Source organism: Capricornis sumatraensis, chromosome X, assembly GCF_032405125.1.
Source record: "Capricornis sumatraensis isolate serow.1 chromosome X, serow.2, whole genome shotgun sequence".
Classification (NCBI taxonomy): domain Eukaryota; kingdom Metazoa; phylum Chordata; class Mammalia; order Artiodactyla; family Bovidae; genus Capricornis; species Capricornis sumatraensis.
This window is the reverse complement of record NC_091092.1, coordinates 112,568,652-112,585,001: the sequence shown is the minus strand read 5'-3', so window position 1 is coordinate 112,585,001 and position 16,350 is coordinate 112,568,652. Positions and strand designations below refer to the sequence as shown.

At 42.5% G+C, this 16,350-nt stretch overlaps 1 protein-coding gene across 3 annotated transcripts in view; it reads right to left on the bottom strand.

Moving 5' to 3' along the window:
• The window catches only part of DMD (dystrophin), a 1,795,368-nt gene that overhangs the window by 101,596 nt on the left and 1,677,422 nt on the right, over positions 1-16,350 (bottom strand). For all 3 annotated transcript variants that reach the window (XM_068961890.1, XM_068961891.1, XM_068961892.1), the window contains one exon: positions 12,924-12,998. In XM_068961890.1, the coding sequence (XP_068817991.1) occupies positions 12,924-12,998 (75 nt within the window). The remainder of the gene's footprint in view (positions 1-12,923; positions 12,999-16,350) is intronic.

Sequence of the window (16,350 nt, the reverse complement as noted above, 5' to 3'; positions counted from 1 at the left end):
GCTTTACTCCCAAGGGTCCCAGGAAGATGCTTTTCTCCAAAGTCAATTTATTAGCCAAATTGAGAATGCAACAGCTTTGCTTTTATGACACCTTATACATCTAAGCTCTGGTCTGCATTCTCAGTCCTTTGAGAGAGAGAGAGAGAGAGTCAATGATAATTAAGTAAATTTCTCACGCATCCTGTGGGAGGAGGCAACAAAATTCTAAATGTAACTTCAGATAAACACAGCCATGCCAGTCAGTAAACAGGCTGCCCCATACTAAACAGATGCAAATTTAAGGCTTTAATGCATTTTCCTAGTTACTGTTTGTGGCTAGTTCTAATTAAATGTTAAGGACAAAACCCCAAAATAGTAGTTAATACCTGTGTGGGTTAATACCTATGTACTGCACGTTTTTCTCTTTTCAAAAAGGAAAATAGTACCCTTTTGAAGTTTCCCTGGAAGCATAAAGAGACCTCATGGTGGATGCAAGTGTTTTTTTTTGTTTTTTGTTTTTGTCTTTCATCACAGTGAGTAAAGCCCTCTATGTCCATGGACCAGTCTCCCTATAATACACTGACGGAGCACTCATCCTATCAAAGCAAAGCTCCCCACTCTTTGCTTAAAAATACTCTCAAGATAAAGGAATGACCTCTTTACATGGAAGCTGAGACTGTGTTTCAAGTGGCAGAAAGGAACATAACTTGATTTGAAAGGGAGGGAGGTAGGAAAAAGAAAAAAGATTTAAAAAAACCCAAACAATACAAAGAGGTAGGGGGACAGGAGGAGGGGAAGGCTGAGTGGGGACTGTATGGGAGACCAGAGCGAGATGCAGAAACAAAAGACATCAACTTTCATGCTCTCTGCTATGTGCATGACTTCCTCTCAGGACAGGTTTTGAATCAGCACACCACTTTCATCAGCAGAAGAGAAGACTAGACTTCCTCCAAATACCAATATTCCCAACATGTTTCTTTACATATTGAGGGAAGCAGTGAGTGGTTCGAAGTTTTTCTACTGGTTTTTTGTTGTTGTTGCTGTTGTTACTTTTCCTTAATCATGATAGGTATTTTGCTTTATATCCATGGATATAAGAGCTAACAAGTGAGAATCTGTAAGACTCACTTCAGTATGAAGAGTCTAATTTCCCTGTGTGGCATTTCTTTTCTTTTTATGGGGCCTACTCTCCTCTCTGTGCAGGTGAATGGGTAACACACAGAAGAGGAAATTAGGAGCATCAATAGCTCCAGAGGGGTGCAAAGCAACTGCTCCGAAATCATAGGAGCAGGAGATGACATAGTTGGGAAGAGAAATACTGTGCAGTGCGCTCTGCTCAAACCAAATGTCATTAAACACGAGAATGATCCATCACAGAAGACTGGAGAACACATTTTCCTTAAATTAACATATCAAACAGAACTCCACTTTCACAGAATAATTGGCAAAAGACTCCTATTGAGGTATATAGAGCCGATACCATGGACTTGCAAAGACGTGAGAAAATCAATAGGGGCAATGTAATTGCCACACAAACATATACTTAACTGTGCGAAATGAGCATCTTGGAGAACACATTGGCATTTTTTGATGAAACATTAAACATAATGATTAGTTGTTTCCAGAAGCCTCAACAAGCAACCAGCAGCCACAATTTTGTGAAACTATCCTTTTACCTCAAGCTAGGAATTTCCATTTAGGGGAAGAATATATCTCCTTTAGTGTATTCATTAGGGAATATATTTTAAAGCTATTAAAAAAATCCAAGTATGTTCTAATACACCTTTGATTTTAAAAATTATTTTGACAGTAGAGGATGCTAAAGGTTTGCATGCCAGTGAAGCATAGGGACTGTCTGGGGGTGACAGAGGGGGCAAGACAAAAAACGAACAGCTCTCCAGGGTTCTTTTTGCTAAGCAAGAAAAGCAGAAAATGAAGGGGATGGGGTGGGGTGGGGTCTCAAGCACAAGATCCCATGAATGGTTCCCAAGGTGCTGGTTGTGCCTGATCACCTGGCTCAGAAGGTAAAGAATCTGCCAGCAGTGCAGGAGATCCAAGTTCAATCCCTGGGTTGGGAAGATCCCCCGGAAGGGGGCATCGCAACCCACTCTAGTATTCTTGCCTGGAGAATCCCAAGGACAGAGGAGCCTGGCGGGCTATAGTCCATGGAATCCCAAAGATTCGGACACAACTGAATGACTAACACTTTCACTTTTTCACCCTCTTAATATCTTAGGTTTAAATGTCCACGCCATTCTTTTCTATATATGCCACAAGTGAGGAGTTTTGCTGGATTTTTTTTTTTTGTCTTTTACAAAATCCTCAGTGTTGTGAACTAGAAAGCCCCTTTCAGAAGCATTGGCAGTTGGGAAAAATTGAGACCAAAGAGGAGACTTGCTCAGGGTATTATGGCACAACAGGTGGGGGCATGTACTGAAAAGAAAGGTGGGTGGCAGAGGTAATCATTCCAGACTGTATATAAAAGAAAACTACCCTCCTTTTTCTACTAGCAATAATACAGGGAGGAAAAAAAGCACCAAAATGTTGGTTTGAGTAAGTCTGGCGGTGCCCACACAAACACAACCCTGGGCTCGTCCTGTGGGTCAACCTGGATACCCTGTGTTAACGTATCAACAATCCTGTAATCTCAGTAGTACAGACACAGACAGGGTGGGTAACTCCTACGTGTCTGCTGACTCTCTGGCCTGGGAAGAAGGTGTCTGTGGGAAGAGGAGGCTGTTGTGGACATCACATCTTTCCACAGGCGGCTTACCCTTCAGGCTGAAGGACTTCTCAGAAAAATCTTTGCCTAGCGAGAAAGTCAATGTGCTTTGATGTAGTTATCTTTGCTGCGAGGGTTAATTCCAGAGACTCTGAGGTTGGCAAGGTATGTTTTGCTAAAACCAGCCCCACAATGCAGAGCCTTGATCAAAGCAATGAAAAGAAGTGACTCACTGTGTTTGTGGGTAGCCATGGGTTACAGGTTATCATGGTTGTTTACTGCTAGCAGTAACATTAGCCATTTTTTTCTGGTCTTAGTGAGGCCCATGGAGGCCACTGCGTTTGGGACTGGCTATGTAGGGAGACAAGGCAGAATGGCAAAGAATTGATGCCTTCGAATTATGGGGTTGGAGAAGGCTTCTGAGAGTCCCTTGGACAGCAAGGAGATCAAACCAGTCAATCTTAAGGGAGATCAACCCTGAATAGTCACTGGAAGGACTGATGCTGAAGCTGAAGCTCTGGTATTTTTGTCACCTGACGTGAACAGACATCTCATTGGAAAAGCCCATGATGCTGGGAAAGATTGAGAGCAGAAGGAGAAGAGGGTGTCAGAGGATGAGATGGCTGGACAGCATCACTGATGCAATGAACATGAACTTGGGCAAACCCCAGGAGATAATGAGGGACAGGGAGGCCTGGCGTGCTGCAGTCCATGGGGTCGCAAAGAGTCAGACATGACTGGGAGACTGAACAACAGCAAATGTAGGGAGAAGATATCCAGGGCACCAGCAGTTATAAGCAATCCTGGCTGAGACTCTGACGGGTGAGCCCTGGTTTCTAAAGTGCTCTGTGCTCACACTGGTGGTTCTTGATCCAAGAGAGAATGTGCCCTGTTCTGGCCCTGACAGAGAGAGGGCACTTGGAGCTCGGACTTGGCCTCTCCAGACCCCACCCTGTGGTTGTGACACGCGGCCCTGTTTTAATGTTGTTGGTACATGGTAGGCTTCTCCTTTCTCCTGTAATGAACTGTAGATTTGTAAGGACTCTCATTTTGAGTCCTCATCAGCTCTTGAGCTTAACTGTCATGCCCAGAGCAATTAGTGCAAGAACTGAGATGGTTTAGAAGGCTCCAACTCATTCTTAGCTGAAAATATGGGTAAGACATTCTTTTCAAAGGAAAAGAAGATGATTCTGATAAAAGGGATGAAAATGAACCACTGATGCTGGTTGCCAAGCTACCCTTGGTCTGGAGTAGTACAGGCTTTGAGATTGGTTATCAATAATACAACTTTCTACTGGAATCTGAAGATGGTAGAATCTGAACTCCAGGAGCTAGAAGAATGGATTAGAAGGGGATGGCAAACTGATGGTTAGTTTGCTAGAAACTAAATTCCTTGGTAGGAGGAGTAAAAGCTTTAAAATTTCAGAATCTCCTTCCATTGAATTTCAGCCTCTCTGGACTACAGGTGGAATTCCAGCCAAAGGAACTTGGGAACTAGCACTTTTGATAAATGGGCTACCTCTGTGAAAACAATTACAATTAGAAACATAATTCAAGTGGGGAACTTTACTGTAATTTTCTTTTTCAATGCAACACCAGTAGTCCCTGGACTGGGGCTCCAATTGAGAGTCTTAAAGGCTGGTAATATCCTGAAAGAATAGACTATGACCGCTAGCTGGAAGGTGAGTGCAAGAGTTCCACAGGACTCATGGGCTGAATTACCCTCTTCTCACACCTCACCTAACTAGGGCTGAACACAACACATGCTTTGTTGCCTAGTGGATAGGACAGCCCCATCTTTTTCTTTTTGGAACCAGTGGGAGCCCTTATCAAAAAGTGGGAAAAGAAGGACAAGGCAAAGTCCAGGCATGTCTCATTTTGCTACCACCTAAATGTGGACGAGCACAATGGCTGAGCCCAGGGAAATATACTCTCTGTGGGGTGGGGAAGACGGGGGTGGGGTGGTGGAGAGACTGGATTAAAATGTAACAATAAGGAAGAAAGGTAAGATTGTTGCTGAAGGGAAGAAAGCCACCACATGGGTGTGAAAAACGGAAAAGTTAACGCAATGCTGGTGCCTAGAAAGAGGCTTAGAATAAGAGAATAATATGCTTCCTGGCTGGGAAAGACTGAAGGCAGGAGAAGAAGGGGATGACAGAGGATGAGATGGTTGGACGGCATCACCGACTCGATGGACATGAGTTTGAGCAAGCTCCGGGAGACAGTGAAGGACAGGGAAGCCTGGTATGCTGCAGTCCATGCGGTCACAAAGAGTCGGACAGGACTGAATGACTGAACAACAACAGTGCTCCCTTGGGCTATGACTCATGCCCCTCTAAAGAGCCAAGACATGAGCAGTACTGCTGGCTAATCTACCAAACACACTGGGTGAAGAGATGGGAGTCCTGACTATGACCTGGACTGCATCATGTCTTTTGGAGTCTGTTTCACAGGATATATCTATCAGTAAGCACCTTTGTGGGAAAGCACCCTGTGGGAATATTCACCCAGTCATATCTGGAGAATATTGATGTTTCATCATCTGAATGAACACTGCATGGTCATTCATTGTGAAGATGAAGGATTATAAAAGATGAAGGATTATAAAAGGTAGAAAGGTATGTGGTAGCAAGTTTAGATGCTATATACCCCATCTGTCACAATATATATGGGTTAAAAAAAGCTATTGGCCTCATTAGTGTGTGAGGAGAGCTACAAATGAGTGAAGGGACAATTGGGATGCTTGGATCATTGAAGAAAATTTGGTTGAATTTGGTGGGCCTACTTCCTTGAGATTGAAAAGTCAAAAATTTGGTTGTTTTGTTGTTGTTACTTAGACATTCAGATTTATCGCTGATACATTTGCTACATATCGAAGCTTCCACGTAAATGTCTAGATTACACGGATAATCTGGATGGAATATACATTCACTTTTGAGAGTTTTAAATTCCATTTAAAATAATCAAGTAATCTGTAAATCATAGGTTAAAACTTTTAAGATGTTTCAAGTATAGAAGTTTGTTTGACATGGGTAGGATTTATGAGATGTGCTGGGGGAAAATGGAAGGACCAGCATGTTTATGTTAAACACAGAAAGGGATAGGAAGGAACTGAAGGACGAAGAGACACCTAATAGCGCAGAGGTACCTTAGTACAAAGTATTTATTGTATATGAAATACATAAGAGGCAGTAATTATACACATGAATACTTAATATTCATGAGAACTTAATTCAGGCAGCCATTAGTGAGAGCTGTTCTGCCCCCATGTGTCTTCCACTCAAGGAACACAAGTAAATCCCAGGGCCACCGATCAGGTTCACTGTCACACCATAACTGTGGTCAGGCACACTTGTCTCTGTGTCTTTAAGAGAGCAAGTTTATATGTCACTGGCCTAAGATGAAAAGCCAGCAATTTGCCATGGATGACTGTTGACATTTCTGTGGCATTTCGAAACCAAGGTCCGTTTTTGGAGTGACTACTATCCCTATGACATCTGCCTGGGAGACTCAACATTTTTTGCCTCTGAACTGTATTTCCCAGCTATAGTGAAGATGCTACCACATGGCGGCAACATATCTAGTGGACCAAAGAGCAGGGGGCCCTTAAAATAAAAGAACCTGAGGAGAATTAGGAGTTGGGAGAGGACTACCTGGCCAGGCAGAATTTTCTTTGAGTGAGAAAAGAGAAATTGATGGAAGAGATCTCCTAGTGCAAAAAGAACACATCAAGGGACTCCAAATCCAGGAGGAAAGAGAAGGATGGAAACTAGAAATGGAAGCAACAATAACTGGAGAGTGGAACCTCCAAGGTTCTCCTTAACAGCACGAGTATCGTGGCTGAGAACTCACCCTTCTTTTCCTTAGTAACTCCTGGTGCTGGACACATTCCTTAGTAACTCCTGGTGCTGGACACATTTCAAGCAGGAGTACAGTGGGAGAGAACATGTGTTAGTTGCTCAGTTGTGTCTGACTCTTTGTGAGCACATGGACTGACTATAGCCCACCAGACTCCTCTGTCCATGGGATTTCCCAGGCAAGAATACTGGAGTGTGTTGCCATGTCCTTCTCCAGGGGATCTTCCAGACACAGGGATCAAACCTGCATCTCTTGCATTGTAGGTGGATTCTTTACTGTCTGAGGCACCAGGGAAGCCCAAGATGGCTCCTATTATGGGTATCCCCTTTCCTTGGGCACTGGTACTATCAAACCACGGAAGCAGAGAAAGTGAGTTTGGCTCTGTCCTCAAGATATTTTGAATTCTGAAACAACAGAGACCTTGGCTTCCTCCAAAATTTTGTGCTGTGCTCAGTTGCTCAGTCATATCCAGCTCTTTGCAACCCCCTGGACTATAGCCTGCCAGGCTCCTCTGTCCATGGGGATTCTCCAGGCAAGAACACTGGAGTGGGTTGTCATGCCCTTCTTCAGGGGATCTTCCCAACCCAGGGATCAAACCCAGGTTTCCCACATTGCAGGTGGATTCTTTACCATCTGATCCACCAGAGAAACTCAAGAATACTGGAATGGGTAGCCTATCCCTCCTACAAGGGAACTCCCTGACCCAGGAATCGAATCGGGGTCTTCTGCATAGCAGGCAGATTCTTTACCAGCTGAACTACCTGGGAAGCCCCCAATATTGGGCTGATCCAAAAAGTTCATTCAGGTTTCTCTGAACCATCTTCTGGGAAAACCCTAATGAACTTTTTGGTCAACCCAATAATACATGGTATGTGGGAACCAATTTTTTGCAGAAAAGGGACCAAATAATTACACTGGCCTCTCAGGTTCTCATGCTGTGAGGCAGTCAGTGGCCATGGAGGCATGGAGGCATATCCTGACTGTCACTGTTGCCTGTATGTAACCTTTTCCTACAGGAGACTGTAGAGACTGTAGATTTATTTGTAAGCCATGTTACGTGGTGGGTCCTCTCAGTTTTTAGCAACCAAACCCTATCTGATGCCACCTTTCTGTACATTCACCAAAGGTGAGGTGCCTGGGTCCAGAAGGAGCACCTTTTTAAGCTGTCTTGTGGGAAGGATGAGTCTGGCAATTGTGCCTCTATTCAGACAATTCCAGGCAGTAGAAAATTTCTCCACTGTGTGATTTAGTTGCCGAACAGAAGCAAATTGTTCTCTATTTCTTGTTTGCAGAGTATCTGTCACATTTATCCACTGCAGTATATTTAGCCCTATGGTTTGGGCTCTCTCCAACCCACCACACACTAATAAACTAAATACACGGGTTTTGTTAAGTGCCTTTTTTTATTTCTGCTCTTAGAAGTTGGCTATATTTTTAATTTTAGATGCCACAAACCTATAGGATGTCATGAGAACCACAGTAGGAGAAAGAAAAAACTCAGATTATCTTCTTTATAACTTTCAATGGGTTATCAGCCATAGGAACCGGCTTATAAATCCATCTTACCCAGATTTTCTCTTTGTTTCTGCTTTTCTGTCAAGTTTAATTTTCATTCACAATGCCTTGAAAGGCAGTACAGGGTCACGCAACATTAAACCGATTACAAACTGGGGACATTATAGACCAATGATGACGCTCTGGACTTAAACAGCAAACTCTCTATAGCGGATAACATTGTGGTATTCAGGTTTCTGCAGTATTGAAGCTTTGATGGTACAGTGAAAAAATATTAAGACTAAGTGCTTAATGGCAGCAGCATGGCATATTTTCTAAGGTATCTGTAATTCAAACTCTTAACTGGCATCAGAAAATCATTGAGATAACATCATTAATTTTCATTAAAGTAAGAGTTAGTGGAAACGACCTTCAGTTGGAAAAGCTAGCCAGGACAAGTTTTGTTTTCTGACCCCAGACAATAGCTCTTTATCATGGCTTTACAGACATAGAAATGATGAAAAGGCCGGAAGGGAAACCAAAGCATATCTAAAATTAAAAGGAAATTCTGAAATAATCTACTGAACAGTTAAGTAATGCGATCATGCATGTTTTCAATAATAAAAGGATAGGTGAGCTCTTCATTCTGTATTCACACTCCACGTGGAACCCTTCTACCATTCCTGAGAATCCAGCACTTAATTTAGATAAATACACCCTCATTTTGCCGTGCCTAAATCTTTTTCAAAAATGAGAAAAGTAACGCTGAGAAAGGAAGTGCCGAGAGTTGCACAGTAGTTGAAAAGTGAAAATTTTACATTCTACGTTCAGAGCTTAACTTTGTTATGAGGTCATAACCACTCGTGGCCAAAATGTTTTATAATATCAGATTCCCCCATTTGTCCCATGTTTATTGGAAGTTTTAACATACAGTGAGATGACAGACAGTGAGGCACACTCATGAATGGAAAGACTGTTTGACAGGAGAACTGAATAATGCCTAAATCTGAGAGGAACAGTAATGGAAAGGGTGGTCCAATCTAGTCAGTTTGGGGGCTTTTTCATAGTATGACCTGGCACAACATATTATCTCTACTGAACTTTTAGGGTCTCACGGGACTGTACACCATAGCACTCTACAGTAGCCATTTCACAGTCGTCCCTTTCTCAGTGGGTGGCACTACCTCTGGGATGGGGCAGAGACAGAAGATGAAAAAGAGGCAGAAGACTGTATCCACCCGGCCTCTGACTCCCCCACCCCAAATTACCTCTTTCCAGCTCTGGTACATTCAACAGGTCCCTACGGGAATCATAGGCCCAGGGAGTCCTCTAAAAACCACTTAAGCATAGCAGTTATATAGCTGAAAAGTGACAGCTTCAGAGTCTAACCTATATGGAAATGGAAGCCCAAATCTCCTTTCATTCACACATCCATTCCATGAAAACAGATTAAGCCCTTCTCGGTGCCAGGCTTTGTGCTGAGCTCTGGAGAGATCAAGATAAAGAGGACAGACCTATTCTCTCCTTCCAAACAATTTTGTTTCTAAACCATGTCTTCTCCATCACCATGCAGAAAATCACATGCCAACAACACTCCTTGACCATCTTCCTGCTAGCTTCTGCAGACCCCCTGATCAGATACCTTCATTCCCAAAGTTTCAGTTGCCAGGGTTCGCAGCTCTCCGCCATGAACTAGGTTCAGTTTGGTCCAGTTTGGGTCCAATTTGGGGTGATTTCAATATTGGCCATCATAACTCGTGTGTCACTCTAGCCATTCTGTTCCTTAAGCTCCTATTTCAGCTGCAGGGAAACTGACATCTGGTCCACCTCTACCACCTATGCAAATGGTCATGTCCTAGAGCCAATCACCTGACCTGTTCCACTTCCGAAAACCTGCTGAGCTTTGCTGCCGTCTGACCACAACTTCTTGGCCTTCCAGTCACTTCCACACAATCTCTTCCTCTACCTCCCTGAAGCATTTGTTGGCCACTTGACCACACTACCTCCTAATTACCAGCTTCCACCTGAATTCCCAGCTTCTTCTGCCCAACGTGGACTGAGCAGACAGCATTCCAACCACTTACCCCCTCTTTTGATCAGATCCTTATTTCTCTTGCCCAGGTGGCCTCTGCCCACCTGGAACAGAATCATCCAGCTCCTGGAGAAATTCCCTCGAGGATGGGTGCAGCTCTGAAACACTCAGCCGATTCTGGGCTCCAAGATGCTGCTTTCCAAAATAACCCTCTCCCTGGCCACAGAGGTAAGGATGACCTTGACTTTCTGCTGTTAACTGCAGCCCAGGAACTCTCCTCCACCTTCATGCCAAAAATGGAGCCCTGTCCATGGGCATCCCTCGCCTGCCTCCCCCAGGTCTCCTCAGTTACCTGGCCCTGCTCACATCCTCTCCTCACCCTACTCACTACCTTGGAAGACAGGCGCCATCTTCCTTCTCATGGGCCCTGAGTTATCTTCTCCCATCCTCCCAGGACTCACATGTTTTATTATCTCCTCTTCCATCAACAATGTCCATTTTGTTCTGTCTTCTAATACTCATTGAAATAGACTCAGGCTTCTCTCAGTCTAAATGCATGTACCCTCCATTAACTCCTCCGCCCCTTCCGGCTAATGACTGCCCCGCTTCCCTTCACAACCTTTCTCCAAGAATCGTCTCAACCAACTTTCTCTACATCCCTACTTTTTGTTGACTTCCAAGCCCCCTTCACCTCCCACACCATCTCCCCTAAAATCTCACCCAAGTTCTTGAGGACCTCCTTGTTGCTCAACCCAATGGACACTTGGGCCCACTTCCTCCTGAGCTTCCAGCAGCATCTGAGCCTGTTGGTGGGCCCCTTCTTCCTGCCCGCATAGTATGCGGTACTATGTGTGTGTTCCTTTGTAGTCCCCTCTGTACAAGGGTCACTCTTGGTCTCAAATATTGTTTTCTTGTTACTTTCCCTCTCCTTAGGCATCTGCACACTCATAACTCCTAAATGTTGCTCATCTGTTTCTCCTGAGCACCACAGCTATGTGTATATGGCCAACTCTGCCAGCAGGCCCACTGTTCATCTCAGTTGAGCACCTGAGTGTCTTCCTTGATCTATCCTCACCAGGCATGTCAAACTTGTCTCTAAGGCCTATCAATTCCACCTTGTATTTCTTAAGTCCTCCCAGTTTTCTCCATTCCTACTCTGTCAATGCAGGCTACCAGACTGCTGGTTTAGAGGATGGAAACTGCATGCCAAGTTTCTTCCCCTGCAGGGGTATGCCCCCACACCTCCCTGCACCAACCCCCATCCCCAGCACTGATTCAGGCTCTATTCCACAGCCAGAGTCATCTTCCTAAATGACAATCTCAACACGCTATCCCACTACATGGCTCCCCACTGATTTCTACATTCTTTTAAGTTTTTTGTAATTAGAGGATAATTGCATTACAATATTGTGATGGTTTCTGCCATCCATCAACATGAATCAGCCATAGGTATACATATGTCCCCTCCCTCTTGAATCTCCCTCCCACCTCCCACCCCAACCCACTCCTCTGGGATATCACAGAGCACTGGTCTGAGCTCCCTGTGTCACACAGCAAATTCCCATCGGCCATTTCGCTTACATATGGTGATGTATATGTTTCAATACTAGTCTCTCAATTCATCCCACCCTCTCCTTCCCACCCTGTGTAACTTAAGTGTAAAAACCTTTCAAAGTCTGCCTGGCTCCAGCCGAATATTTCACCACAGCCCCTTCCTGGAGCTCCTGTGTTTTATCATGCTGTGGCATTTTCAGTTCCTGAGTGCATCTCTGGACCCCATGCCTCAACACACGCTCTGCCTTCTGATGAGAACGCTCCTCCCAGACTGAACTCTACTTACCTTTCTGGACTCACGTGGCTCTTCAAGCAAATCTTCTCAGCACCTCACCCCCACTACTAGCTGTTCTCATGGTACCCCACCCACTGTCATGTGACTCAATATAGAACATTCAAATTGTCCTTTCACTTTTTCTCAGGTGCCCATAAAGCCTTAATAGAGGCAATCTCATTGCTTTCAAAAAAAAAAAAAAAAACAGATTGTAGAGGTTCCTGATGATCTTATATATGTTTACCTATGACTGTAGACTTCTGGATACCCTGTGTGTCCCTCATTAGACTATGGGTTCCATCAGTGCCTATTTCATGCTCACATCATCAGCATACACAGGCTCTCAATAACTTAGTAACAGTTACATAAACTCTTTAATGAACCGAGAGTGTTGTATGACACTCTGGGATTTTTTTTCCCACTGAGGCATGCTATTTAGCAAAAGCAGAAAAACAACCTTGTCATCATTCTTCTATGACAGCATTGATCTCAACATTAGCATTCAAGCTAAAAAACAATACACATCTCTGTGCTTTGGTTGGCTAAGGCAACCGAGTGCTAATACTTCAAACATTAAACACATTTTCTAAGAAGAAATAAAGGTGGAATGGGGGAGATAATTCACGTTTCACAAAGATAATTCTGGATGCCAGTGCATACATTAGAAAATAAAAATGATCAGTCTCTTATCAATTCAACATCAGTAGCTGAGAAATGGTGACAAGAATGATTCTCAACAATGTGACAGAGTAATCTAGATGCCCAGGTCTCCCACACTGCAGGTGGATTCTTTACCAGCTGAGCTACCAGGGAAGCCCTAGAACTGAGCAATCAGAAAAGCCCCAATCTAGATGTACACTAAGCCAAAAAGATTCGAAAAAAAATGAATTCTATGTTACAACTAGACTTAAGAGAGCTATTTCTCCCCTCCTCAAGAGCAAATACCCCAATCATTTTTTTTTAAAGCAAAGAGTAACTATCAAGTATTTCAAGCACTGGTTAATACTCACAGCACAGGGCCTTCTGCAGTCTTCGGAGTTTCATCGCAGTCCTATAAGCTGAGAACCTGACATTATTCAGGTCAGCTGAAGAAGAAAGGGAGAAAACAAAGATCATTTGTTATTTCATCAAATAACACAGATAAGCTCCCAATGATCTGCCAACAAAAGGCTAGGAAAAAAAAAATCTCTTGTATATGTCCCAATTTTGGAAAGGTGAAATTCTGTCAATGTGGGGAAGGGGAAAAAAAAAAAAAAAGTCTTTTTACTCTTTGACAATCAGGAAAGCTAAGTTCTTTGAGGGACAACAGTGGCATAACCTGCAGGGTGCTCATGTAGTTCTTGTTCCCAAGAGAGAATAGAGGGACACGTATTTATTTTCTAGACTGTAATCTTGGTTCTGTTGTAGTGAATCTTTGCTATGCAAGATTTAAAATGTTTTTCCTGTTATTTAATTTTTTTATTGGAGTATAATTGCTTTATAATGCTATGTTCGTTTCTGCTGAACAACAAAGTGAACCAGGTATATGAACCAGGTATATCCCTGGTAGCTCTGATGGTAAAAAGTCTGCCTGCAATGCAGGAGTCACAGGTTCCTGGGTTGAGAAGATCCCCTGGAGAAGGGCATGGCTATGCACTCCAGTATCTTTGCCTGGAGAATTCCACGGTCAGAGGAGCCTGGCGGGCTATGGTTCATAGGGTTGCAAAGAATCAGACTCGACTGAGAGACTAAGAATGCACACATATACATGTATCTCCTCCCTCTTGGACCTTCTTCCCTCTCCCCTGAATCCCACCCCTCTTGGTCATGAGCAACATAAGATTAAAAAGAACAGGGAATACATCATTGGACTAGCTATGAGAATTTAGCAAACAATCAAGTTGGCATATAACATTTTTTCTAATTATCAAAGTTATACATGCTCGCTGTGGAAAACAAAGAAATTAAAGGAAAGCATGGAATCAAGTAAATAAATCATCTATAATCTCACTACACAAAGATGTGCACTGTTAACATTTGGAACATTTCTTATTTAACATGTGTATGTGTCTGTGTGTGAGATGCATTTTAAAATATAATTGGCAAAGTTAACTCTCATCCAGGTTTAGGTCTGCCTGATTCCACAGATTCCTTCTATTTCACTCTTCCACATTTATTTAAAAAGTACACAAGTTGGCAAAGACAGGATAAAAGACAGCTGGTTTAAAAAGAAGTTCACAAATTTGTGTGTGCACACACACACACACACATTTACTAATCAGAAATGTTTGCTGATCAAAAATTTGGATGTATGTTAAATATACAAAAATGATATCAGATATCAATAAGAAAAGTTACAAATCCATATCAGGATGGATATTTGTTTCTGTCCATATTCTGTACTAATAAAAGACACTGCTATATTTTTTTAAAAATCAAGTGAAAAACATTGGGATTACATTTAGCTTTATATAATAAGGTGCAATCATTCTATTATTCTGCACGGATTAACAACTCAACAATTTCTGCTACAGTGGTTTCTACTGTCACTTGTCTATTAAGCCCCAAATCATCTCACCTAGCAGAAATCTCTATTACATTATGCCCTTACTGAATTTTGCATAAGTCATGATATACACCAAACTATATTTCTTTTCTTGTATTTTTGTGCATTTATGTTTCATAAACCCAACTCCAAAAAGCTCCTTGAAGACCAATACCCTGTCCCCAACCTCTGTTGTATTTCCTGGTGACTTAACATACAACTGTTCTCTGAGGAAGCAGGTCTAATACAGCTCAGGGACTCTGACAAACTGAATGAATAAAAGAATGGAAAAAAAATACTGGCAAACATGACGAATAACCATAAACAAATGGCACCCACAGACCCAATTCTAACTGGAGATTAGGAAAGGGAAATAATTTAATCCATATCCATGTTGATGGGTCAACATTATTAGATTGATGGTCTTTGAAGAGATCAAATGTAACAAGCTAAAATGAAATTAGTGGAAAGAAAAGCAAGGTCTGCAATTTACTTTCAAATATCCAACATAAATGCCAAGAAACAGACAATACTAAATGGTGGCAAGGATGTGGAGCAACTGGAACTCTCTCTCATACACTGTTGGTGGGAATATAAAACAGAATGACTACTTTGGAAAATCAGGTTAGCAATTTCTCATGAAATTACACAAACATCTTATTACCCAAAAATCTACTCCTAAATAGTCACCCCAAAGAAATAAAGACATGTCACAAAAAGATGTCTATGTGAATGCCCAGAGTAGCCTTCATCCGTAAGAGCCAAAAACTGGAAAGAAAACTATAGTAGAATGAATAAACAAATTGTGGTACAGACACACAGTGGGAATTCTACTCTGTAATAAAGAGGAAATAACTACTGATAATGCAACAATGTGAGCCGATTTGAAAAATGTTACCCTGGGTAACAACACAAAGAGTAAAAAAAAATATACTGTTTGATTCCATTTATATGAAATCCTAGAACAGGTTAATCTCACCTATACTGACAGAAAGCAGGTAGATGGTAGCCAGGAGTGGGGAGGGGGTGGGTAACTAACTGAAAAGAACCCAAGGCTATTTTTTAACGTGATTAAAATGATATTTATCTTGATTGTTATGAAGGTCCCTTGAGAGTATATACACTTTATTGTATTTATGTATGCCTTGTATGGATATGAGAGTTGGGCCATAAAGAAGGCTGAGCACCAAAGAATTGATGCTTTCAAACTGTGGTGCTGGAGAAGACTCTTGAGAGTCCCTTGGACTGCAAGGAGATCAAACCAGTCAATCCTAAAGGAAATCAACCCTGAATATTGATTGGAAGGACTGATACTGAAGTTCCGATACTTTGGCTTCCTGATGTGAAAAGCTGACTCACTGGAAAAGATCCTGATGCTGGGAAAGACTGAGGGCAGGAGGAAAAGGGGGTGACAGAGGATGAGATGGCTGGATGGCATCACCGACTCAACAGACATGAGTTTGAGCAAGCTTTGGGAGATCGCAAAAGACAGGGAAGGCTATTGTGCTACAGTCCATGGGGTTACAAAGAGTCTGACACAACATAGTGAATGAACAACAACAAATGCCTTAATAAAGTAGATTTTAAGAGTTAAAAAGAAATCCTCCCCTGGACAGTGTAGAATGATGTATGTGTGTGTTAGCTTAGCTATGCTGCAGAGGCGGTCAGTTTTCTTAATCAGGAAAGCACACTCCAGGGGTGGCTGGCTAGCAATTAATCAAAAACCCTCACTGCAGAGGCTGCCACTGTAAAAGCCTCAGTTATATTTAGCTCATGTTACACCTAAAATCCTATTAATACATCTAGGATCCTAATTAATGTGAGAGGGGCTTGTGTTAGTGATATTCATAGTTTACAAAATACAAGGACTGCTGCAAAGGGTTTAGAAACATGCCCTGCCCTTACGTTAATGG